Source organism: Arachis stenosperma, chromosome 2, assembly GCF_014773155.1.
Source record: "Arachis stenosperma cultivar V10309 chromosome 2, arast.V10309.gnm1.PFL2, whole genome shotgun sequence".
NCBI classification, from domain to species: Eukaryota; Viridiplantae; Streptophyta; class Magnoliopsida; order Fabales; family Fabaceae; genus Arachis; species Arachis stenosperma.
This window is the reverse complement of record NC_080378.1, coordinates 121,226,478-121,253,516: the sequence shown is the minus strand read 5'-3', so window position 1 is coordinate 121,253,516 and position 27,039 is coordinate 121,226,478. Positions and strand designations below refer to the sequence as shown.

Here is a 27,039-nt window from a genome sequence, read left to right as displayed (position 1 = left end):
TAGTTATTAATAAAACTTTTAATGATGTGAGATTAATGTAAGATTTCATTTAATGGCTCACTCTTCTTTACTGATTATATGCTGACCAGAATTCGATAAAGTTGCTGTCCCTAGTTTTCCTTCGTTAATTTCTCTTTCTCTGTTGTTATATATATACCAGTTTTCTTCTACTAATTAAGTTATTGCCTTGGTCTGGGTCTATATCCGCACAACTGGTATAGCTATTAATACATCAATATATCATTATTATGGTTGTCGTGGCTCTATGTTTGTTTTTGTTTTTCTTATTCAATCTTGTTCTTGGTGAAGAGCCATGCCATGATGACTATATATATTGAAGGAACAGTGTCTGCAATAATTATCCGATCTTATCATACTTGGTTTTATTAGGATTTCAACTCAACATGTGAGGTGTTCTTTTGATTAATTAGATTACGTATGTAAGGATCATTATTCAAACTCTAATACAACTTTTAAATTTGTCTCAATAAAATAATTAATTATTTCAAATGACCAGATAAAAGAATTTAAATATTGCTTTGGACAGATAACTGAACGAAATTATTAAATTAGTATACTTAATTGAGCATGAAAGAGTAATAAGGCAAGGTTAAATAGAACGAACTTGATTCTCATAATAATAAATTAATAATAATCAAGTTAATGGTATGAATCTATCTTTGGGACCAAAATTTGAAAAATAATTTCTTATGAAGAGGATATCATCTAAAGAAAAAAAAAGTCTTATAATAAGATGTTAGATATTTTTATTATTATAGTGGTGATTATTTTTTTTAGTATTGACAAACAGGTCAACTTGACCTATTTAGATTCGACTCATTTAAATATATGGGTTAAACAGGTTGGTCCGTTTAAATTTGTCTTATTTATGGATCATGATTTTTTGAACTATTTATGGCCAACTCAATAGGTTAAACAAGTTGGTCTATTTATCCTTTTATTTTATTTTTTTAAAAAATATTTTGACAAAAATATCATTTTTCAATAAAAAAAATGGGTAAATAAACTAATCCGATAAATTTAACCCATTTTAACAGCTTTAGTTTTTTCGTGTTAAGACCTTGTGATTTATTATATTAATACTTTTTGTTTAGAGTTGGCCAGCCAAAAATGAAAGAGAGTCACTTTGATAAAGATGCTTAAAGCGCTTTTTTCTAAAAATATTTTTTAGTAATTAAAATTGAATACATATAATCAATTAAACTGTGTTATTTTTGTCAAAATTAGATCAGACAAATTGATTTTGTCAAAAAATCGATAAACCAAATCTTGAACCGATCTAAATTAATATTTTTTTGGTAGAAAATGACTACATAATTCTATTATAGAAAATAACTAAAACATTCTTGTTATATATACGTTTTAATTTTGAAAACCTTCAATCTTAACTCTATAACGAAGAAAATAAAACGGTTAGAATTTAGGATTCTCAAAATTTTTATATAATAATAAGAAGAAGAAGAATATTGAAGTTATTTTTTATTAAAAAAATATTAGTTCAAACAGGTTCAAAGTATAATTTACTAATTTTTCAGTCAAATGTTTTGACTTATTTAATTTTAATAAAAATAACATAATTCAATCAATTATATATATTAAATTTTAATTATTTAAAAATATCTTTATAAAAAAATGTTTAAACCTCTTTATTAGAATAACTTTCTTAAAATTAAATTTTTTTTGTAGAGAATTCAGATTAGTGAAAAGTTTTAGCCCATAAAAAATCAAGTGAAACATCGCAAAGTTAAACTAGACGTACAAATACTTAAACAACTATATTATAAGACTTTAGGCTCTTCCATCATAATAGTTATTTTTTTTAGTGATTCTCTCTTATAGATTATATATTACAGCTAATTAAGTTAAAAGCTAAGCACAAAGAGTTTTTTAGAAGAAATTAATAAGAAGTCATATGTTGTTGAGTTGTATCTATAATTTGTGTGTTGTTGATGTGAAGGAACGAGATGAGGAATTAAAGAGAACAGCAATGCAAACATATGTTGATATGAAAGCAATTAAAAGCAGTGATTCATAAATTGAGGGGGAAACCGCAAAGGGAAGTTGTCATGTATGTATGTGCATGTGATGTGGATGCATGCTTCATTGATTAATAATGTTCATTCATTTCCTAATATTAATATCTGAAATTGAATTTTAGAGGCATGAGCGCATAAGAGGTGGACGTTGAAGTGAATCTCTGTCCCCTCTCTATTTCTCTCTCTCTCTCTCTCACCTTCTTTGCAATGAATTTGTCTTTGTAGTTCTACAATGCATCTGTCCCAATCACCCCAAACTCTTATTCATATTTTTTTTCTCATTTTTATTTAAATTTTCTTACACTGATATTTATGCGTTTTTTAATTTGAATATAGAAGGAAAGGAGGTGTTGGACTCGCATATGGGGAGGAGAGATGCTTCACCTCGTTGTGGGATCACAGAACCAGAACTTGGACCCTGCGAATTGTGTTCCTGAAAACGGACGATCCAAGTTGCGTTTTGCTCAATAAATTTAGCCAGAACAAGCAAAATGGAGGGTCTGAGTTGCGTGTTTCAGATTTCAAATTCCATTAGCTGCAAATCGGACCATGCTATTTGTGAAGCAAAATTTCATTTCCAAAGAACTCGCATGATCCGAGTTGTTGTACCTTTGGCTCAGAAAAATCTATCCCACATTTTTATCTTATACGCCATAACTCCACATCTGAGAATAACACACCCAAACCTTCTATATCCATAAAATTGAGTGATTAATTAGCTAATTGAGTCAATATATATATGTTCATATCTCTCTAAATCATTTCCTCACCTTTGATTTATGTGTCCTAATTGTGATTATGATTATATGTGTGATTCTTCTTAGACTAAGCTAATATATTTCATTTTATTAGAGATATAATTATTTATATATCTATTTTTATCGGTTAAGTATTTTATATAAATAATATAATGACATAATATCACATAAAATAAATAAAATAAAATAAAGTAGTTATGCAAAATTTATACAAATTTAGAAAAGATTTTTAAATATATAAAAATGTGTTAAAAATATAATTATTTGTATATTTTTATTAGTTAAAATTTTTAGGATAAATGAAATTTAGAGCTACTATTGCTAGCTATTAAAGTAGAGTAGATATATTATTTATATATTTAAAGATCATATATAATAATGAACTTAAATTGCAAGAGATGTTTAAATTATTAAAAATAATTAGGCATGTTTAATTTATTTTAATGTCGAGACACTCAAATTTGGTGTCATGAGACAAGTTGGAGAGAAGCAATGTTTGTATCTTAATTGATGAAACATGGATTTGACTTTTTCCTAACATTACAACAAATAATAAACAATAAACTGTTACTTATGAACTGCCTTCCTATAACCTATCTACTATTAATTAATGGCCTCATCGAGATGGATATTAAAATTCGGTCACCTTTATTTCTCCACACAATTTGTCATCATAAACATATCTATCTTGAGATAAACACTTTAAAAAATTGGAAGACAATAAATTAAAAATCAGCCTAGAGAAATTTAAATTTTTTACTTTGTATTCTCTAATGAATCATGTTGCAGGATGAATACAATTTATTATTTTCAATAAACAGTAGTCAATAATATTAAAAATATTGATTAAAAGTACTATATGGTGTTAATTTGCTGAACTAAAGATATTAGACTGTTAATTAAAAGTGTTAATATAAATTAAAATAGTTGACTTTTAAATTTGTTTCTTTTTTAATTATTACTAAAATAAATAGATAATTTTAAATGTAGTATAATTATAGATGTTATATATATAAAATTATGAACGTTAAGTTAAATACAATAATTTTTTTTAGTATTAAAAATTTTAGGGAACTAATATTTTTCTTTAATTTTGTTTTCAATTTGAACTAATACTAACTAATTTTCTTTTTTTTTTTACCCTAAAAGTATTGGCTCCTGGCACGATCTTATTTTATTTTTATTCTCTTGGCCAATACTCTTATAGCAATTTTAGCTGAATTCTTTGAGTATTCGTATTTAGTTATATCTCTCAGTGGTTAATATATATGATATAATTAAAAATATTAGTAGTGAGTATTAGGAGCATATTAAAATTAGGAATTTAGCTAACAATTTATGAAGGAGAGATATGAATAATAACTAACTTATAAAGTTTTTAAAATATCAAAACATTGAATTTTTGTGAAATTTTTTCTTTTAATACTTCTTTATATAATAAGTGTGTCCTAAATATATAAGACTCTTAAAATTAAATAGGAATTTGTAATGAACAAATTATAATGTATATCAGAAGAAAAAATATAGGTAGACAAAAAAATATTAAACAATGTAAATAATGAATATATCGGATATTTATTTTACTAAATATGCGGATAGTTATTTTAATATTAAAATTTAAGTAAATAATTTAACAGTATAATGTGTTGTTATATTTAATTGGTAATTATTTATGTTCAAAAAAAAATAATTAGTTACCTAACATCTCCCATATTCGAAACTAGGATTTTGGATTCAACTCATATCATATCTATCCTTACACCAATAATTAATAACACTTAACAAGGCATTAGTGTTAATAATATAATTAATAAATGAAAAGTTCTATGATGTGTAAGATATTAATATATAATTTATTTAAAAAGCGAGAGAAATAATAATGAACCTTATTTTTTATTTTTGTATTAAATAGTTAAAAAATTATACATAATAGAAGACAAGTTAATATTTATATATATAAATTAAAGATTATAATTAAGATGATGGAAGAAATGGCGAATGCGAGTGTGACAAGGTTGAGTTAATTTTGACAACTACAAGACAACAAAGGGAGGCAGTGTGTGGACGCAGAGATGCTACGTTTCATTCACATTTTTCTTTTTTTTCTTCATATCATAATAATTATTGTGTTGCTTTCGTGTGTTATGAATGTAATTGTATTTTTATTGTTGGATGGGATATGTTTTGAGGAGTGAGAGTGAGTGAGTGACAAAACAATCTTCCACGCGTTGGAATGTTGTGTCCCACTTCACACATTTCCAATTTCTATCAATCTCGGATTTTGATTTATGACTATGACTTTGACTTTTCAATTTCGACACAACCTAATATTAATATCAATTTACATGCTAAAATTTGTTATTATTAAAATCAAATATTATATATAAATATATATATATATTTAGTTTATTTTTAATATATATTTTTATATTAATAATTAATAATTAATTTTAGTATACATCTAATATGATTATATTAATATATAATCCCACATAACCACATATACATATTCTCTTAATTATTTATTCAAATCAGTTTTCTTTTAATTCAATTCATCTTATTTTATGTCTACTATATGCTTGTTTGGATGTTATTATTTTGATAAAAAAAAAAAATTTTTTTAATAAAAAAAAATCTTTTCTTATTTTTTAACGTGTTTAGCAAATTTCTAATAGTAAAAGTAAAAACAGTAGAAAAATAAAAAAAAGCATCTTTTTTGAAAAGCTGTAATTTTCATCTTTTTTTTAAAGATCTTTTTTCCTTAAAAAAATATTTTTTATGTAATAAATAAACAAAAAATACTTTTATATTGTTATACCCAAATATAATTGATAAATAAAAAATCTTTTGAATTGATATATCAAAACATAAAATTACTTTTACTTTTCCATAAGATCTCTTAAAAAAATAACTCAAAAAAATATCTTTTCGTAAAAATTCACCCAAACAAACTCTATATATCATTTTAAACATCGTCTTTTGATTTTAGCGTAACCTTTAATTATAACATACTTACATACACAAATTGTCCTTATTCGCTAATAAATTAAATAATCTCGCTACGTTACTAATAGTATTTCTGTCAATTTTTGCTAACTTTTGTTTATAACTGTATTTAATAGAAGTGTCTTTGTGAATATATCTAATAAAAAAATCTTTTTTATAGCTGTATTTAATAAAAATATCTTTTATATATATTTTCTAAATGTATCTTTTTATACATATATTTAAAATATAATAATTAATTATAATTAACAATAAATTAAGAAATAATATATTAATACCCTATACTTTTTCTAAATTAAATCTTGGTGGTGTCAAATACATATTTATCTTCTAAGGTTTAAATGACATTTGTCTGATCTTTTTCATTTAATAGACCCATGAGGTTACATTTCATGCACGGTACAAAAACATTCAAGCTCAACTGTGTTTCTGTCCCCCATTTCCGATTTGTATTGACTCGATTACATTATTTTCTATGAATTCGTCACTTCACCCTTTAATTTGCTTTCTTGAAACATAAATAGTCAAATCATATATATATGGAATAATAATGCCAGATGGAGTTAATAACAACGGCATTATTAGAACATACATTTAACCTGAATGAGTTGGCTAGATATTGATACATATACAGCAATGCTAGTAATAGTTTGAGAAAACTAAAATCAATCATTAATAATATACACTTTTATTTACTCTCGTTTTTTATTTCTGGTTGAACAGTAAACTTTTACTGCATAAAGTTGATACGAACTACACTATTGTAGTATCATTATATTTATCACTTTTTTCGTTTTGTTTTAACTAATAATCTTATGTCTATTGAATTTTAAATAATATAGTTTAAGTTAGGTTAGTTCACTATAATATAATTTTTATGGTTATATTACGTGTAAATTAAAATTAATCACTAGTATATAAAATATATATTAAATTATAAAATATATATTAAAAATAATAAACTAAATAACAAGTATTTATATACAAATAATAATAACTGATTTTAATAGTTAATTTTAATGTACAAATATAATATTTGTAATTTTTATTAGCATTAATACTTTATAATTAGATTATAATGCTAGTTGGATTCAAAATCTCATAGTAACTAATTTCAAAATATCATATTAGTATATATATACTAACAAAAATATTATTTATACATTAAAATTAACTATTAAAACTAGTTATTAATGTATTTATATATAAATATATATAAATTATTAGTTTATTTTAATTATATATTTATATTTTAATATATATTTTATATTAATGACTAATTTTGATGGTTAATTTTAATATTACACATAATATATTTTATATACTAATACATTGGAAAAGCTTATACATGATTATTACTCAACATTTTTCTTTCCATTTATGGTCGACTCTTGAAAAAGAAGAAGAAGAAGAAGTAACTAAAAGTATCAATCAAATGCAAGCAGCGCCGCACCGCCAAGGGGGATGAAATTCATCAAAGTTAATTAATTAGGTAGGCAGAGTCTAGAGTTAGAGAGCCTATGTATGTGATGTGTTATTTCATAATTTTATTCTTTTTCAAATTTTATATTGGTACTATTAATAGTATTATTACATTTTAATATAATTCTTAATCTAATATTTAAATTCCATATTTTATTGTGAAATTTTATTATTTAATATCTCATAAATATTTATTTAGATATTAAAAAATGATAGTTAGGGCAGGGTCTGTGGCAGAGGGGCCCAAGGCAACAATAATACGGAACAGAAGCGTCTATTTTCTTTTTCAGTGTACGTGTATATATCCTGCGTATAACTGACTGTATATATACGGTGAGAGGAGTCAGACCAATTAAGGCAGTACTATATATCACATGCCCTAAAATCCCACTGAACAAAACAAACATCTTCACAACATACTTTAAATGCGTGTCTCGGAATAAATGGCCATAAATATATAGTATAATGGAATAACTTGTTCTATCCCCATAATAAAAATTACTATTGAATTTAAAAGCAAACAACATATGAAAAACTCATCGTTTAAACAAAATTGATGCATTCAAAATTCAAGAAATTATCTGGATATGGATGATATATATGAAGTTCTTTTTATGAGTGAACATCCAATCTGATTTTTGTCTTTTTTTTTTTTTTATGGATATCGCGATTCTTATAAGAAAAAATGGACAAATTAATTTCTTCTATCCCATAATTTTATGAGACGTCGTGGTTCTTTCCGTCATTTCTTCTGACTAAAATAAACAGAAATTACTTACGTGTCAGTTAACGTTGTTGATATAGAAAATAGAGGTTAATACTTTGTTAAATTTCACGTTGGCCATTAAAAAATGGACAGGAGTCGATCTGTCCTGCTTTAGAAACATAAAATTACGTTGCTTTTGGATTTGAATCCATGTTCCATTAAGAAATGGATAGAGGTCGATCTGTCCCGCTTTAAAAACCTAAAACTACGTCATTTTTGGGTTTCAATCCATGTTCCATTAGAAAATTGACAGAGGTCGATCTGTCCCGCTTTAGAAACCAAAACTTTGCAAATTCACCACAATAATTCTTATTTCATTCATTATCAAAAGTGTTATTCACAACTCAACTCTAGGAAATAACAGAATTCAGCTATCAAAATTCTACACAGTTATTCTGAACAAGCTTACAATTACAATTCCACCAAAAAATGCTAACAAATTAAATCTATACCTAATACATCTACTTTCACCCATTTTCAATCTACACTTATCTAACTGATCTTCCAAACCAATTAATCTTTCCTCCAACTCATTAATTTTGTTATCCACCACATAACCATGGCCTTCCAATCGATTTTGCTTCTGCTTTGATGCCCCAACTGAGACAACCTTATTATCATCCTCACTACATGAAGTAATATAATCATCTAATCATGTAAAGAAATTGCAATGCCATTTTTTCAGTCTATGAAAATGTTTAACATTTATTAGCATTTATGGAATAGAAATTGAAAACAAAAAATTAGCTAAACGCTAAATAATTACCTTAAAGTTATCCACCACATAACCATGGCCTTCCAATCGATTTTGCTTCTGCTTGATGCCCCAACTGAGACAACCTTATTATCATCCTCACTACATGAAGTAATATAATCATCTAATCATGTAAAGAAATTGCAATGCCATTTTTTCAGTCTATGAAAATGTTTAACATTTATTAGCATTTATGGAATAGAAATTGAAAACAAAAAATTAGCTAAACGCTAAATAATTACCTTAAAATATGGGCAGTGAAAGAATAATCTGTTTGGATTTTTCATCGTCCCTGACATGAACAAAATTGCATGAGAATTACAATAATAAATTGGGACAATCCATTTCTTTTTTCTTGGAGCTCCAGCCTGAATCGTCTCTACTTCGTTAGTTTGATGATGAATAACGCTCTCCACTACCAATCATGGTCTTCTAGGATTTGTATCTGGATTGGGAGAAGAGTGAGAGATTAGTGGAGTGGAATCACTTTCAAACCATTTTGTTTCAGTGAAGACCAAAAACGACGTAGTTTTGGTTTCTAAAAGGGGACAAATCAACCCCTGTCCATTCTCTAATAGAACATGGAATGAAACCTAAAAACGACATAGTTTTAGGTTTCTAAAGCAGGACAGATCGATCCCTGTCAATTCCCTAATGGAACATGGATTTAAACCCAAAAACGACGTAGTTTTAGGTTTCTAAAGCGGGATGGATTGATCCCTACCATTTCATAGTGTTAAAATTTAATAGAGTATTAACTTCTATATCAGCAATGTTAACTGACATGTAGACAATTTTTATCTATTTTGATTAGAGAAGATAATGGAAGAACCGCAATGTCTTACGAAAATATAAGACAGGGACCGATTTATCCATTTCTTTTGGATAAAAATCGTGATGTCCATAAAAAAAATGACAAAGACTGAATTGGATGTTCACTCTTCTTTTTGATTGAATTGTAGGTATAGGACAGTGTCTGATTTTCAATGGACGAGTTTAGTGTGTATATATTCGTGTTGGAAAATATAATTGATTTCTTAAGATAAATTATTCAGACTTTTGATAACAATAAGGTCTGAGTATATACCTAAAGACAAAAAAAAAAAGAAAAAAATGCATGATTTTAAAATAAAATCCCCAATATTAGCTTTCTGAATCCCTAGTAAACAAGTCCATTATATTATTTATTCCCTTCACTAATATAATCCAAGTATGGAAGCAGACATCCATAATAATAATAATAATAATAATAATAATAATAATAATAATAATAATTAGGTTTGCAATCAAAGAGGGTCTAGCTATGATGAAGGTAAAGTGGTCATTTGACATCTCAAGCCTTGACCCAATAAAAATTATTAGAATCAAATGTTCATTTGATTATCAAATTAATAATTAATTATTAATAATAATATATAAGAAAAAGAATGAATAAAAAAAATAAAAAAAGAAAAAAAGAGAATTTTTTTATTTAAAAAAAAATTATTTTAATTACAATAAAAGAATAATATATAATATATTTTAGTTGTAATATTAGTAACATATACAATATATAATAGATTTTTCATATTATGTTGAAAGTAACCATGATAAATTGATAATAAAAAAGTAACAGAGACTTAATATGTTTGTGCAGGTAATATTACAATTCAAAATAACCAAAAGCTACAACACCATATTAATTAATTAACTCGTGAAACAAATACAAGAAAATTGTAAATATGCATGTGTAGCTTTATATAGTGATGCAAAACCAAGTGCTTGACCACTTGAATTGTTACAATTAAGAAGTATCTATTAGCACCTTATAGAGGACGGAAACAGATGCAAATTGATTGCAATAAAATATATTTCATGTACTAATGATTAGTCAAGGACAAAGGCAACGGATCGGAGGCAGATTCGTTACTTGGACCATATGTAATTACTCGGGGATAAAGTTCACTTCTGCTTGTTGGTAATAATTTTAATTGAAATTTTACATGCATATATAAGAATCAAGGTAATTACGTGGCTTTTTAAGCGATTAAGAATTATTGAAGATGATGAAGGCAATTGAAGTGCGTAAGCTAAGCATTAGTTTCGGGTTGGTTACGTTTTCAGTTATGAGCTATAGACTCGCTACATGTTTGTGTTTAATTTGGACCATAATCACAATAATGGATCATCTAGCTAAGCAACACCAGCAACTAATTGCACTATGCATGCTCCCTCTTTCCATTCTACTATTCTCTTGAATGTTCTTTTTTCTCTTCTTCCTACAACATAACATGGAGGCCCTCTTGAGGCTTGGATCTAAATCTTCTGATGCATTTCGTCGAGAAGGCCAATCTTGGTAATTTTATTTCGATTAATTCTTATACACATGAGAATCACAGATCAAAATGTATGTTAAAATGCTCAATATCCATAGTCCAATATGTGTTAATTTTGTAGGCATTGTACAACGGGGCTCCCAAGTGATCTTACCATTGAAGTAGGCCAAGTAACTTTTTTCCTCCACAAGGTGCATGCCAAATACGCTTTAATTTCATGCAACACCTTAGAGAGGTAGTATGTTTGTTCATTAATATGTAAAGCTTGATGCACGCATGCAGTTCCCATTGCTTTCTAGAAGTGGATTGCTCAAGAAACTCATCAATGACTCCTCAAAGGAGGAAGAAGGAGCAAGCTGTGTTTTGCAACTTCATGATGTCCCCGGAGGAGACAAAACATTCGATCTTGTAACAAGGTTTTGCTACGGCGTACTAATCGAAGTCGTGGCGTCTAATGTAGTACCTCTAAGATGTGCAGCAGAGTATCTAGAAATGAATGAAAACTATGGGGAATAAGCCCACAATGACTGAAGCTGATTCCTTGAATGAAAAAGATAAATCACAAACCAAAGGTGATGATTGGTGGTATGAGGATCTATCATTGTTGAGTTTACCACTATACAAGAGACTAATTTTGTCCCTCGAAGCAAAAGGTATGAAACCTGAGAATATTGCAGGGTCCTTGATACGTTATATTACAAGATATGTACCCTTGATGAATAGGCAATCAAGCTTCAAGGAAAAGAACAACAACAATGATGTGAATCAAGGGACAAATTCTGAAGCAGATCAAAGAGATATGGTTGAAGAAATTGTGGCAATGCTTCCAAGTAAGAAAGGTGTAACACCTTCCAAGTATTTGCTTAGAATGCTAAGAACAGCTATGCTTCTGCATGCAAGTCAGTCATGCATAGACACTTTGGAGAAAAGGATTGGCTCTCAACTTGAACAAGCCATGCTTGTTGATCTTCTGATTCCAAACATGGGGCAACCGGCTGAGACACTTTACGATACAGATTGCATTCAGAGGATTATAGATCATTTTCTGTCCATATACTTGCCGGCAACTGCATCAACTACTCCGTGCATAAGCATGCATGAAGAAGGGCCATTGGCGAGTGCAGCTGATTCACTAACACCTATGACAATAGTAGCCAACTTGATAGATGCATATCTTGCTGAGGTGGCTCTTGATGTAAATTTCAAATTGCCAAAGTTTCAGGCCCTTGCAACTGCAATTCCAGAATATGCTAGGCCTATAGATGATGGTTTATATCATGCTATAGATGTGTATCTCAAGGTAACACCATGTTGCAATCTAAAATAAATATACATGGTGATATATATGTTGATATTTATAATGTAACACATTGGTCTATGACAACTAATACAGGCACATCCTTGGCTAGTTGATTCGGAGAGGGAGCAATTCTGTAGACTCATGAACTGCCAAAAGCTGTCATTGGAAGCAAGCACACATGCAGCACAAAATGAGAGATTGCCACTCAGAGTAATTGTGCAGGTCCTCTTCTTTGAACAGCTTAGACTCAGAACATCAATATCTAGCTGGTTATTTGATGAGACTAATAACTTTGAGAACTCACAACAACAAAACAGCCTTAATGGAAATAATCTTGGCCATCTAAGGAGTGCTAATAATGGTCAAGTAGACCCTTCACAGCAACAAGGTGGTGGAAACTTGAGGGAACGTGTCTCAGAGCTTGAAAAGGAATGCACCTGTATTAGGAAAGAGCTCCATAAGCTAGCTAAGAGTAAGAGAGGTTGGAACATTTTCCACAGAATCTTCTTTAGAAAAAGGTCTTGCTAGTGTTGCAATATCAACATATATGATGTACTATTGCGCCGACTGAGAATGGAAAAAAAATCAACTTTTGAATATCCTAAGTGCATCATGTAAAAAAAAAAGAAATTGTTCGCGTTGCCTTTTTCTTAACTTAATTCTCATGAAAAATAGGCCTAATGCATGGGTTTCAAAGTGGGTTTTAATTTTTGACGCCAAAAGTGTTATTGTATTAGTAAGATACACGGGTGATGAGGGGATGATGGCTACTGCGTCCACTACTGATTCAGGGGCTTCGAGCTTCGAATATGATGTCGACGATCAGAGCTCCGCCGGGATGCTTCCGATCATCTTGTTGGTTTGCTGAGGAAAAGCTGCTGCAATGGAGAGGAAAACGCAGGTTTGATTTCCGGGTCGGGTTGGGGCTTGGAGATTCTTTGGGTCTGGGCCAGTATTGGCCCGGGTCCCTGACAAAAAAAAAAAGACTCAGTCCCTCTCCACCCTCCACTCTCTTTCTCACAGCCGCTCAGCTCCTCCACGTCGTCAGGCATCAGCGGCGTTATCCACCCTCCAAGGTCCAGTCTCTCACTCTCTCTCTCGACCCTTACTCATTCACTCACTCCCACGATTCTAGGGGTGTGCAAAAAAATCTAGATTATGGATTTTAAATCCAATCCAAACCAAACTATTTAAAAAAATCAGTTTTAAATAAAAAAAAAATCTAAACCGAATTGCATCAATTTTATAGTTTAGTTTTTTAAACCAATTTAAATCCGGATCTGGATCCGACTCTTCCCTCTTGGTCTTCTCATCATCTAAACTCAGCTGCCGGCGCTTATTGTCTCCGCCGCAGCTGGCACCGGAGCAGGCAGCTGGCACTGCAGTTTCTTATCTTTCGCCGCCACCACAAGCGCGTCGCGTCTCTGGTCGTAGCTTTCGCCTCTTTGGATCGTCGTCGCACCGCCGCTCTCTTCCGCCGTCTTTTGTTCTGCCGTCCGCCTTTCCTCGTCGTGACCAGCTCTGTTCTTCTCTGTTCTCTGGGTACCCTCGCCTTTCCTCAAGGTTCTTCTCTGTACTCTGTTCTGCCGTCTTCTGTTCTTTGCATTTCCTTGATGAGTTCTACCGTTCCAAGGGTGTAGAGAATTTGAGTTTGCATCTGTGATATTAGTTTATGAATCAAGAATCCTTATGAATGGTTCAATAATGCTTAATTGCTTAGGTTTGTGAAATTAGTCAGAAATGATAAACTGGTAACATATATAGTTCCTGAAACAAGTAACTGTGGACATCTTTATGTTGCTATAACTAAGTGGGCCACGAAGCAGGCAGCAACTCGCCCAGGTTCGTGGTCGTCTCTTCCTGGCCTCGCTATTGCCGCCGTTGTGAGTCCCTGTCTTCCCCTGGTTCCCACTTTTCCAATTTTCACTAGTTCCTCCCTTTCCTAGTTCACAGCTTTTTCCCTTCTTCTTCACCCAATCAATTCATTTTCCAGTTTGCTATAATTTTAATAATGAAGGTTTTTTAGGTTTTGAATTTTTGATAAGCTAATTAATTTTTTTTGCTGTTGCTGTAATTGTAATTATAAAGTTGATTTAGGTGTAGTTCTAGTGTTGTTGCTGTAATTGTAATAATTAAGATGATTTTAGGTTTTGAAATTTAGATAAGCTGGTTAATTTTCCATCTTGCTGTTGCTGTGATTGTAATGTTGTTCCTGTAATTCTAAAGTTGATTTAGGTGTAATTGTAATGTTATTGCTGTAATTGTAATCATAAAATTGATTTTAAGTTTTGAATTTTAGATAAACTAATTAATTTGCCATTTTGCTGTAATTGTAATGTTGTTGGCTTTTGCTCTTGCTCTTGCCCTTGCCCTTTTATATTTTTTTTTTTAATTATGAACAGGTCAACCGATTCAACCTCTAATCCACCAATTCGACCTCTAATCCACCAGTTGAATCAGTGACCCCATTATTCAGTCATATGATCGGTTCAATTACTGGTTCAGTCTGATAACTATGCTCCGAATCTCAAGTAAATTATTTGGTTGTAATTTATTTGTTTTCTGTATCAGAAAATTTTTACCACAACTCAGCAAGCTCTAAAATTCTGAAATATGATAAATTATAACATGATAAAATTAGAAGCAAATACGTTGAACTGAACTTGGACTATATTTATCCAAAAATTAGGTACATTTTCATACTTTATAGTTTTTATTTTTACTCTTTTGGAACTGAAAATGAACAATGTCCAAGTTAAGCTGGATTCCGTAAATGCTATATATATATATATATATATATATATATGATTTCTGAATTCTGAGGCCTGTAATACCGGTAGCATTCTGAATTTCTAATTAAATAGATATTTAATGCTTTGGTGTGTAGAACTCGTGGTTCTCTCTTCAACCAGTGATGACAAATTTTTTGAGATCTAACAGTGGCAATATCTGTTGGCAGGATGGTTTTTGACATTATTTGCAGTGGGAGGGACAAGATTGAAAATCCGAGCAGGTGCGATGCTTAGTTGCTATATGATTAGTTCATTTGAATTCTTATTTTGACTTGTTTAAGTACGGACAGCACTACTGTTAAACTTTTTTATTTTAATTGAATTATGAATTAAAATGTTCTAATTTTAGTTTTTCCCTTTCCCCAAACTAGGATTGGTTAACAGTGGTTCCTGAGCTCAAACTAGGAGCCAAAGTAGAACAAGAGTTAGTGTGGTCATCAGAAGAACAACTAGGCGGCGGCAGCTGCACCAACACATGGCCTAATTGCTCAGTCGCAACAAACCCCGAAATAGGCCGAGCTTGAACGGTAAAATACAGCGTTGCATTTGCTGGAAAAGCCCAATAATGAGGATGGTTCACAACACTATCACTGGAAGAAGCAGCAGTGCCAGGTAACTTTTTCATAGGTCCGTCAATTAAGGCCCATTTGGCCATTTTAAATAGCAACAAGGAGACGAGGAATTCACAAAAACGTGTTTTTATTGCTTGTTACTTTTTAGAATGCAAAGTTGACAAAAAGCATTCATATTAGTCATTACATAATTCATTGGTAATGGCAAAAATGATTAATCATGTTTGAGCATTGAGCATTCTTGATTGGCATGAATAAGGCTACGCAATCTCTGAAATGGGTTCTGTTGGAATTCATTGATAAATGTAAGGACTTGAGATCCTTCAAGAAAATTCATGCACAATTATTGACCTCTGCCCTTGTTTCCAATGACTTGGTTGTCGCCAAAGTTGCGAATCTTTTTGGTAAACATGTCACCAATGTTCATTACACCGGCAATTACTTGACGCAATTGGATTGGAGCTTGAGCTCCTTCCCTTGCAACTTGTTCATTTCCAGTTATGCTTCTTCCCACTCACCCAGGGCTGCAATTCTTGTCTATAGATGGGTTTTCAAAAATGGGTTTGTTCCTGATGTGTTCACTGTCCCAGCTGTTTTGAAATCATGTGCTCGATTCTCTGGGATTTTTGAGCTTAGGCAGTTGCATGCAGTGGTAGTTAGGAACGGTTTGTGGTGTGACATGTATGTGCAGAACAGTCTTGTGCATGTGTACAACATTTGTGGGGACAATGCTAGTGCTTGCAAGGTGTTTGATGAGATGCCTATTAGAGATGTGGTGTCTTGGACTGGTTTGATATCTGGGTCTGTGAAGGCTGGGTTGTTTGATGATGCCATTTCATTGTTTTTGAGAATGGATGTGGAGCCTAATTTGGCAACTATTGTTAGCATACTTGGTGCTATTGGGAAACTGGGTCATTTAAATTTAGGGAAAGGGGTTCATCGGTTGGTAGTTAAATGTCCATATGGGAAGGAATTGGTGGTAGACAATGCGTTGATGGATATGTATATGAAGTGTGAGTCTGTTGCTGATGCAAGGCAAGTGTTTGATGAGATGCCTGAGAAGGACATTATTTCTTGGACTAGTATGATAGGTGGATTGGTACGATGTCAATTTCCAAATGAGTCACTTAACCTGTTCTACGAAATGCAGGCATCAGGTTTTGAGCCTGATGGGGTTATACTGACCAGTGTTCTTTCTGCTTCCGCAAGTCTTGGGCTTCTTGAATATGGTAGATGGGTCCATGAATACATTGATTGCAGCTGCATCAAACAAGATGTTCATATAGGAACAGCATTGGTTGACATGTATGCAAAATGTGGTTGCATAGAGATGGCGCAGCATGTCTTCAATGATATGCCTTCTAAGAATATCAGAACTTGGAATGCCTTTATAGGTGGCCTAGCAATAAATGGACATGGACAAGAAGCATTGAAACAATTTGAAGAGTTGATTGAATCTGGGACCAGGCCTAATGAGGTGACGTTTTTGGCCATTTTCACAGCATGCTGCCATTCCGGCCTGGTCAATGAAGGTCGTCAGCTTTTCAATCAGATGACGAGTCCAAGTTACAATATTTCACCGTGGTTAGAACATTATGGATGCATGGTTGATTTGTTCTGCAGGGCTGGGTTGGTGGGGGAAGCTATGGAGTTGATAAAGACAATGCCAATGCCGCCCGATGTGCAGATCCTAGGAGCTCTCTTAAGTGCCTGCAGTACATATGAAAATGTTGGATTCTCCCAAGAGATGTTAAAATCACTTCAAAATTTTGAATACCAAGATAGCGGTATATACGTTCTTCTATCGAATCTATATGCAGCAAGCAAGAAATGGACTGAGGTGAGAAGCTTGAGGAGACAGATGAAAAAGAAAGGAATAAACAAGGTTCCAGGTTCTAGCATTATAAGAGTGGATGGTAAAAGCCATGAATTTTTAGTTGGAGATAATGACCATCCTCAAAGTGAGGATATACGTGTAGTGTTAAACACACTTGCGAATCAAATCGATACCCTCTCTTGATTATGGTCTTAGACTTGGTTTATGTTTGTCGGTTTCTATCTGTATAGGCTTTGTTTATGGTCTTTGATCAATGAAAATTTTGACAACGAAAAACTGGTGGAGGTCTATGAATTTATTTCTAGCAAAAGTTATAAAATAAAATCAGGGATTCCTGCTAATATGGCCCTTGTCTTTTTCCACAATTCGTGTTTTCCTTGGAAGAATTGTACAATTTATGTAGTATATCATGACTATGATTATTATAGTAAAATCAACTATCAAGTGTGCGCAAGAGAAAATATACACTAATGTTGCAGACTTCTTCGTTGATTGCACTTTGAGTGGTAGAAAATTGAAAAAGACTTGCTTCAATAAAAACAACTTAGTCGTGATTTATATTTCCGAGTAATGGACATGTGAATCCAAGACTTTTGAAATAAATAAATAACTCCTTTGAAATTGTTGATATGGTTCAATGAAAATAATAGCTTTGTTAAATGAAGATCATGTTTAGTATTTTTAAAGATTCAAATTTAACTTTTAAATATCTTAAGTACATGATATAGTTAAACTTGTCATCTTGTTCTTTATGAGATGTTTCCTTTTCTCGGAACTTTTATTTTTTTTTTATGAAAAAAATTGGCCTTGCCTTTTCTCTTAACCAAACTCATATTCCTATCATAAAAAAATACCCTATTGGGCTTCAAAGTGGGTTTTAAATTTTTACACCAAAAAAGTGATATTGTATTGGTTTACTTGTCCCTTATTTGTGACTCTTCATTCTTCAACTTTCTTTAGGCCAAGTAGGAACTGGGAAAGTTTCGTATTTTAGCAATTATTTGTGTGTGCATACTGCATACAATACAAGACATGGGCATAACTTTCATAATGTTAAATATCATTTCACACAAAAGAAAGGATTGGAGTATACGTTTTGTACAAATTTATAGAGAAGGCAATAGATGTGCGGATTGCCTAGCAAAAAAGAGTTTAAATTTAGATGATGAGTTTGTGTTTTGGGATTTACCTCATTCAGATCTAGTTAGTATCCTCAGTGATGATGAAATAGGGACTACCTTACCCCGTTTAGTTTGTATTTAGGCCTTTGTTTTCTGGGTTTTTATAACTTCGTTTCAATACCAAAAAAAAAAAAATATCATTCCACACTTTCTGCAACTTATTGGATATATATTTATGGCCCTTCCAACTCAACAAACCCCAAATGACGGTTGGGAATTTAAGTTGCTTAATTGACAAGTTAGTTAGTTAGTTATCGGATAAAGCTGAGTTAGTTATACCAACCAACTGTCACTTGCACTAAGTGTATCTTTTTTCTTTTTGGTTGCCCACGGTATTCCCCAACTCAACAGGTAAAGAACTAATTCGTCGCGGATCTGAGCTCCATTTAAGGGTTTGCCGCTGGTCAATGAGTTGCTGTATGCACAAGGCGGGATTCGAATCTCCGACACTTGCTTAAGCGGATTAGTGAACTGACTACTCGACCAACTCAAGTTGGCTTGCACTAAGTGTATCTACGTTAGCTATTTTTAATCATGTATAAAACTTTATTGATTGATTTAGTACAATCAGAAGCTATTGTATTATATCAATGAATATACTTCATCTAATACAATCATGTACATTTAGTGATGCAATCTTTTATTTTTAATTATTAATGTCGAAAACCAATCACTATTCAGTTGGAAAGTTTGAGCTTTTCATAGTACCTTAAAAGGAATGGCTTATGTTGTTTTGGTTGCTAAGGACATTCACTTTTTGAATCCTTATAAATGCAGAGTTTTCTCTATAATAAGTCGAGTAAATGCATCAATCAATTAATTAATTATTTTCTTTATTATATAATATGATAGTATATTGATCCCCACTCCCTCCAACAACCAAAGCAAGAAGCACGAAGCACCATGTGACAATCTCATTGGAAGGGAAAAAAAAAAAAAAAAAAAAAGAAAGAGGGGCAATGTTCTGTTTACAGAAAAGGATAAAACCAAAGTACAAAAGAAGGAACAGCACTATGCTCTGTTACATAATTGGACTATTGCATTTTTGCATATACCAAAATGCTGTATATGGTGAAGCATGAAGATAAGATTGCTGTTTAATACAAGAAGATCTTCCTTATCCAAGATACATACAAGTGAGAATTGATCAGAAACCGTAGAAAAGGGAATATAATTTGACACACTAGGATACATAATGCAAGTCCTTTTAACTTAAGAAAACAAATGTGAGGCAGAATATGCAAACCAATGTTTACCTAACAATGAAATAGTGGTTGATAGCTACTCTACATGCTAGCGGTCCAAGATGTGGATGTTTGCCCAAACTATCACTGCATATCACACAATCATCCTTTTATCCTTTAGTCCCTTTGCCGTTACTAGATTCTTTTAATTTCAAGCAAAAACTTTGTAGCACAAAACAACAACTTTCAACTAACCTACTCTTGCTTCTTCCCATATAATCCTATGCTCAAACATGAATAATTCTATGTTGTCTATACCCTTAATTCAAAACTTTATTATATTTCAATGCAACAACTAGCTTAGTTTCTGTTAAAACATTTGATAAGTTCTCTTGCAGAACTCAGAACAGTTGTATCCACTGCCATCAACATCTCTAGAGTGTTGTATATATAGGACCTTGATGTTTCAAATTTTTGTTCTTCCTTGGCATGCAATGTTTCAGTTGAGCATGGCTTCAAATCAAAACATGATTACCAATACAAACTACTCGAGCTTTTTATCGAATTAGAGACCCCAAAAATGTACAAAGAAGTTGTTTCAACAACTGGCAATTTGAAAGAAGATACCGGGGACCAACAACATCAATGTATTGGGAATGCTATGATAATATGTCCTTAGACGCATGTGGCACATGATCACTTCATTTCTAGTTTGGATCCCATGTGGCCTTTGCTTAACACATGGCAATGTCATGTTTGATAGGATGTATAGGCCCTACAAACTTTTTCTTATTAATAAATCTTTTATGTATATTAATTAATTAAACCATCTATTTTTTTATATCAGAGTTCACAATCACAAGTAATAGTAAAAGCTATTAAAAAGAGTGTCATGCTATCTTGAACATGTATTGGTATGCAAAGTTCATAAATTGAAGCTTCTTTGCCTAATTAGGCTGAGGGAAGAAATTTCATTTCTTTAAATATAAATTTAACACATTATACTTTATCATCTTAATTGAACTTGGCAAGATTCGAAGGTAAATTAGTGCATTCTAAATAAAAGTTAATGCAACTAAATTTTATTGTGAGAATACAGAATCACATTTATCAATCATATCGTCTTTTGTTTTATTGATAAGACAAGCTTCTCTATATGCCTCACATTAACATATGATTCTATCAAATTTTCCATCATCTTAAACAACATATTCCAAGTTAATCAAACAACTTACTAGAATATAAAGTAAAATCGCATTCAGAAATGTAAGATTCACAAAAAAAGATGTGGTGCTAAATTAATACAGTAAATTTTGAGCGACTCTTCTTACTGTCAATCATTTATGTAAATATAAAATAGCAAATTTGTATTCATGCAAAAAATATCTAAATTGTACTCCCAACTCAAGTATTGGTCTGAATCACAACCGTTGAAATTTGAAAGCAGTTACTTCAAGACAAGCAATGAACATGATTGTTGCACTATCTGTCCCATTCTAAAATTATTAACACTTGATCCTGTTCAAGTTGGACTATATTCTGCATGAACACCTTCCCCACCTCTTCCCAAGCCATGCATTGTGTCCTCTGTTTGTCTCTCTTCTTTTCCAAATATAAGTTCTTTGTTTACAAATTTAATGAAGTGTTTTTGTGTGGTTGAAGTTGAAACTTTGCCAAGTCAAACAAAAATTACTTGAATAGAAAATATACTGTCAAAGGTACGCTGAAGAGTGGTTGAAAGGTAAAATTAGTTAACATGGAGTAATACTAATAACTAAAAAGGTACTTACAAGTTACAAATTGAGAGGAAATCATAGTTTCACATGAAGGGAGAACAAAGTACTTTCACATTTTTCAGGTCAATCACAAGTACTTTACAAAAGAAGTTCACCACCAAATAAAAAAGAGGCTAGAATACTGATATAATACTATAGCTTCTTCCACCTCCAAAATTCTATTCCTAGTCTCATATCTTCCGTGCAGATTAAGAAATTGCAGCTACCTTGACATGTCATACTCCTGAGGATAAGCAAGTTGCTGTTCCATCTGCCAGCTTAACTTGGAAGCAACACCTTCATGACAGGGAACATACTCCTGTGAAACAAAGAATATTATTTCATCTTCTGCCTAATTAAATACATTCTCTCTACTACAGTAATAAATGTCACACTTTTAAGGTTTAAATATACTAAATGTATCAACTTGCAACGAAATGAGGTTATAGATAAAACATGGTAGCAGTAATATAGTTAATTAGTTATATGTATTGCTATGAGAAATCACCTCCAATTTCTTGACAAGCTCTTTTGCTGTTGGTGCTGATACAATTATATGGCGAGCATTTGGACTAATAAACCCTTCTTCCACAGCTTTGTCAATGAATGACAACAAGGAATTAAAGTATCCATCAACATTTACCAACCCCACCTACAGGTTGAAAAGTATCAAATCTAGTTAGGCAACTTTGTAGACTTGAGCTTATAGCAATTTATAGTAATAGAGTTTCCAATTAAATGGGAAAAGTGAAGTATTATTACTGGTTTGTCATGAATCCCAAGTTGAGCCCATGTTATGACTTCAAGAAGCTCCTCTAGAGTCCCATAACCACCTGCATGTAACTTCCATGAGCTTTTCAACAACTTAAAAAGAGAAATTGGAATTCACTTTAGTATTAACTATTCTACATAAAGAGTGAATTCACTAAGAAAGTAAATACAAACTTAAATCCAACAAAGATTTTAATGTATAACACTAATTTTACTCATCAAATGTTTAAGCCAAAAATCTATTTTTCCTTATAAAGTGCAATGCATGCCATTATGGATTCGGTTCGTAGCTTTTACTCTGTATATTGTGTAACAATGAACATAAACTCATCCACTTTTGGATTAAGTATAAAATCCACATTGAATAAGTTCACATTCTATCTAAAAAGTGAAAAAGTATGTGTCGAATTAATGTGAAAATCAAAATAAGTACCCAAAAAAAATTTTATTCCCATATTTTTGTCATCTAAGCAATAGAGTGATTAAGAGTTTTATCTTTGCGTGCCTCCTCTCTACTCTGTCACAAAAGTGCAGCACTCAAATACTCAGATTGATAACTACTAGAAAGAAAAAAACAAAAAGGTCTTAGAAAAGGATAAAGCATCATTCCAATTTCAGGTACAGGTGCTAATTAGAAACCTTATCATGTCAAAGTTCTTCATTTGAAAAAGGGTAAGGCTTTTGTACAATCACGTCATGGTTTAAAGTGAAAGGTAAAATTGGTATTCAACCAGAACCACAGATAAACTCATAGCAGCTCAAGTTCTTTGTTTTTGGCCAAAGATGGTTGAAAAGAGTGGCACCCTAATCAATCATCACAGTCATAGCATTGGAATATGTGAAAAAAAAATAAAGTCACAGAGAAATTGTTTTTTTGGCAGCAGGGTCAAATTGAATTGAATATACATAACTGGCACAAAAAAGTTTTTTATTTATGATCCCCTTTTTTAAATCATGAAAAACCTTGTCTACTTCTGGTTTCTTCAAAATGACTCATGAATAAGTCAGACCCAAAATAAGGAAAAAAAATGTCTTAACAAGTGAAGGAAGGACTAGTCCACATCCATTACTTATATATGGCTCCAAAATCATAAACAAGTACATAATATTAATACTAATATAGTTAATTAACTTGTCAACAACATTCATGATTAGGCGTGATAAGCTTTTTAATTTTTAATAATGTTAAGACAAAAAAAAAAAAAAGCATAACCGGTCTTGTTAAATGCTGAATATAAAAAGGGCGATAGACAGACACCAATTGGGAGACTTAGTCTTGAAAGTTGCATACACTGAGATACGGTCAGTGCTTACATGATAAAAGTAGAAAACTACAAGCACCATGATGTTTCTATTTTTTTATGTTTTATTTTTCTTCATATACCTTATATAGTTCTATTTTAATGAAACCAAATGAGTTTCTTTTTAAGGCTAACCTGGTAAGGCAATGAAAGCATCTGAATGCTTAGCCATCTCTGCTTTCCTTTGATGCATATCTGCTACTGCCTTTACTTCTCCCACTGTTTCACCAGTTAGCTGCAGAGTGTACCATTTTGCACAGTTGAGACAACAGAAAATAACAAGAAAGAAGAGCTGAATAGTTTAGTAGTTATGAGGTTTTTGAGAAAGAAAAATGTTTCTTAAACATGGTTATTATTGTATTTCAAGTCATATACTTGTCATTATTATTGGATAGAGTATGGAATTTAATCTGAGTTTAAATTCTAACCAATGACTATATGTTGGCACAAAGTACTATAGCTATGTTCAAATAATATTTTACTCATTTGGAGGATAGGTAATCCAATGCATGATGCATCTAATCTAGAAATGTTGACGTCAGGAATGTAATGTGCAGCCAAAGAGGTTGAAAACAAAAATAAAGTAATTAATTTTAATATACTACAGTACATTCCTCATGTAAAGTTTCAGTATAGTAAAAGCCAATGAAGAAAAAACAAAAGAAATTGCAAGAAATTGAACAAAGGGCCAAGTTTTGAAATTGTCAAGAAGCTTATTTTGAACACAGAGGAACTGAGTAGGCTTTTAACTGAAAAATGAAGATACATAAGCAAGAAAAGCATAAGTAGAGGGTACACAGATGAATAAGACATAGAAAGAATAAAAAAGGAACAAAATCTGAGTTCTACTCTCTCCTTGTTGTAGAGAAACATATAAAACTAAAAGAATAAAAATGGAAGAACAAGTAGGCATATTTTATTATGAGAAGCAAAAAGAGTAGAAGCTTTTTCTACTGCTGAAGCTGAAGCAGAAGCAGAAGCAGACATACCTCTCGAGGCATGAGCGTCTTGGGAATAACTCTGCAAAGAAATAGTAACATCACAAACAGTGTAAAAGAAGTAGAGACCAACCAACAAACAATCAAACATAGTTAGATGAATCATTAACTCTGATCCTTCTACCCTTTTTACCCCACATCTTTTGGGGGAAAAAAGAGAAAGAGAAAGGAGAAAATAATCATAGAAACAGTGAATTGAAACAAAACTCAAAAAGAGTGTCATAGTGTCATACTCATACATACCCAATAACATGCCTTCCACCATCATGAACAGCTTGTGAAACCAAACCCATTAGACCAATGCTTCCACCTCCATAAACCAGATCAATGTTCCTTGAAACCTTGAGAGACATTTAACACAAATAATAAGCAAATGATAAGAGTGGCCATGATACTAAAATGATGAAGACTAGCTCGTTTGGAAGAATATATTAGCATGAGTCTAGAAAAGAGAAAGAAGGTCAATCAGCAGAGGGAACTTTGTAAATTCGTAAAAGTGCTTAGCTAAGAAGCAATGATCTTGTCAACACAGCTCAAAAACCCAAAGTGAATAAAAAAGCAAGCTTTTTAGAACCCCAGAAAAGAAAAAGGGGGTGTTTTTGATTGAAGAGAAGATTAAGGTAAATGTAGCAGTTTATGAGGTGAAAAGGGGTGATTCAGATTTACCAATTCATTGCCAAGTTGAATGGCAGCATCTTGGTAGGTACTCTTCTTGCCAGGGCTACTACCACAGAACACACAAACCCTCTTGAACTTTGACACCCTCTTCTCACCATTATTCTCCATTCTCTCTTCAACTCACAATAACAACGTAACGCTGCTGAAGCTAACAAATTTTAAGGATTGTTTTTTGCTGAACCTATCACTCATCCAATGTGTGACATGGAAAGAATCATCAGAATCATGATGTCATCATCATCATCAAGTTATTGAGTTCTATATATGTGTGTTGTTGTTGCTTCACTGAGTGAGAAAGAGGCAAGCACTCTTCTCTTCTCTTCTCTTCTCTTGTGTGCTCAAGTGCGCCCTCTCCTTCCTCTGCTTTCATGGCTTTATATAAACCGCCCCATTCACAAACACTGCCATGGCACGTGACTGCCACGCGTGGACCACTCTTTCATTTTTTTTATTTAACATTCTCAATTTCTCATAAAAAATACAAACTTTTTATCAAAAGCTTTGTTTAGTTTACCCCCCAAAGAGATTAGAGACTCAAGCTTATGAAAAACCCTAGTTTCTGAAAATCACGAAAATAATTTAAATATTTACTGTAATAAATAAGTTAACATAGCTTTTAGATTTTTCTAAAATGAGGTTTATAATAAAGTACAAGAACGAGATATTATAACTTAATTTGAATTAGCCAAGTAGCTAATTTATTCATTATTTAAGTAAGTGTTAAAAAATTTAAATATCTGTTTTATAAATATAATAATTTCTTGACTAATAATAAAATTTAGATTCGCAATGAATTAATTCTTATCATATCGATTAGACAACCTCAGCTTATACTATTTTGAGAGAGCAACTAATAAATATAAAAAAAAAACTTTATTGAGGTTGAATATAAGTTGGGGAAGTAATAGAAAATAGAGTTATAATATAGATAGATAAAATGGGTGGGGGTGTGAGTGATATGATATAGAGAGTAGAGAGTAATTTGGGAGGCTTATCCAAAGAAAAATGAGTTAGTGATGGCCACTCAGTGCTCATAATAGTGCCAATTATGTTTGTGCGCACTGCTTCATTCCCATTCATTCTTCAATTCCTTCCACTTGCTACCTTTTATATTGCTCCTTTGCCACACAAACTCTAACTAATCTCATTCATTCATAAAATTCCAACTAACCAAACTTCTTGCATAACACAATTAATAATTAATATATGCTCCATTAAATATCTAAAGGATAGATTATTCAATAAATGTTTTTTGTAATTAAGTCTTAATTAAGTACTTCAAAGTTAGTTTTTTAATTGTTAAAAAAATACATAAATTCCTTACAATAAAAAAAAAAAGCTAAAAGAATTAATTGATGGGTGTCATATTGTATAATATTTGTGTGAAATATACAAAATTTGGTTTAAGCAGAGGGAAGTTATGGGTAATAGGTAGTAGTAGTATATATTACATGCATGTGCCCTTAATTAGTAGACACACTTGTTATAGACATAGGAAACATTTCATTTTTA

At 31.5% G+C, this 27,039-nt stretch overlaps 3 protein-coding genes across 15 annotated transcripts; 2 read left to right on the top strand and 1 right to left on the bottom strand.

The window, feature by feature from the left end:
- The first annotated feature begins 11,093 nt into the window (after positions 1-11,093).
- LOC130963656 (BTB/POZ domain-containing protein At5g03250-like) lies at positions 11,094-13,306 on the top strand. The gene is made up of 6 exons (XM_057889759.1): positions 11,094-11,158; positions 11,260-11,329; positions 11,421-11,649; positions 11,693-12,438; positions 12,532-12,956; positions 13,114-13,306. Exons 1-6 carry the CDS (start codon positions 11,094-11,096, stop codon positions 13,304-13,306), a joined length of 1,728 nt encoding a protein of 575 aa, XP_057745742.1.
- Positions 13,307-13,364: 58 nt separating this feature from the next.
- LOC130959071 (pentatricopeptide repeat-containing protein At4g38010) lies at positions 13,365-19,338 on the top strand. 13 transcript variants are annotated; one of them, XM_057885266.1, is made up of 5 exons: positions 13,365-13,514; positions 13,765-14,001; positions 14,841-14,969; positions 15,398-15,451; positions 15,602-18,139. In XM_057885266.1, the coding sequence occupies exon 5, from the start codon at positions 16,053-16,055 to the stop codon at positions 17,820-17,822; it is 1,770 nt and encodes a 589-aa protein (XP_057741249.1). In that variant the 5' UTR covers positions 13,365-13,514; positions 13,765-14,001; positions 14,841-14,969; positions 15,398-15,451; positions 15,602-16,052; the 3' UTR covers positions 17,823-18,139. The 13 variants fall into 13 exon arrangements, 12 of the variants coding, with proteins under 12 accessions (XP_057741249.1, XP_057741255.1, XP_057741247.1 ...); XM_057885272.1 differs by lacking the exon at positions 13,765-14,001 and having other exon boundaries at positions 13,392-13,514; positions 14,841-14,937; XM_057885264.1 differs by lacking the exon at positions 13,765-14,001 and having other exon boundaries at positions 13,392-13,514.
- Positions 19,339-21,738: 2,400 nt separating this feature from the next.
- LOC130960352 (cytokinin riboside 5'-monophosphate phosphoribohydrolase LOG3) lies at positions 21,739-25,935 on the bottom strand. The gene is made up of 7 exons (XM_057885735.1): positions 25,516-25,935; positions 25,093-25,190; positions 24,841-24,871; positions 23,987-24,086; positions 22,542-22,612; positions 22,288-22,431; positions 21,739-22,098 (listed from the first exon to the last, which is right to left on the bottom strand). The coding sequence occupies exons 1-7, from the start codon at positions 25,633-25,635 to the stop codon at positions 22,003-22,005; spliced, it is 660 nt and encodes a 219-aa protein (XP_057741718.1). The 5' UTR covers positions 25,636-25,935; the 3' UTR covers positions 21,739-22,002.
- Positions 25,936-27,039: the final 1,104 nt, after the last annotated feature.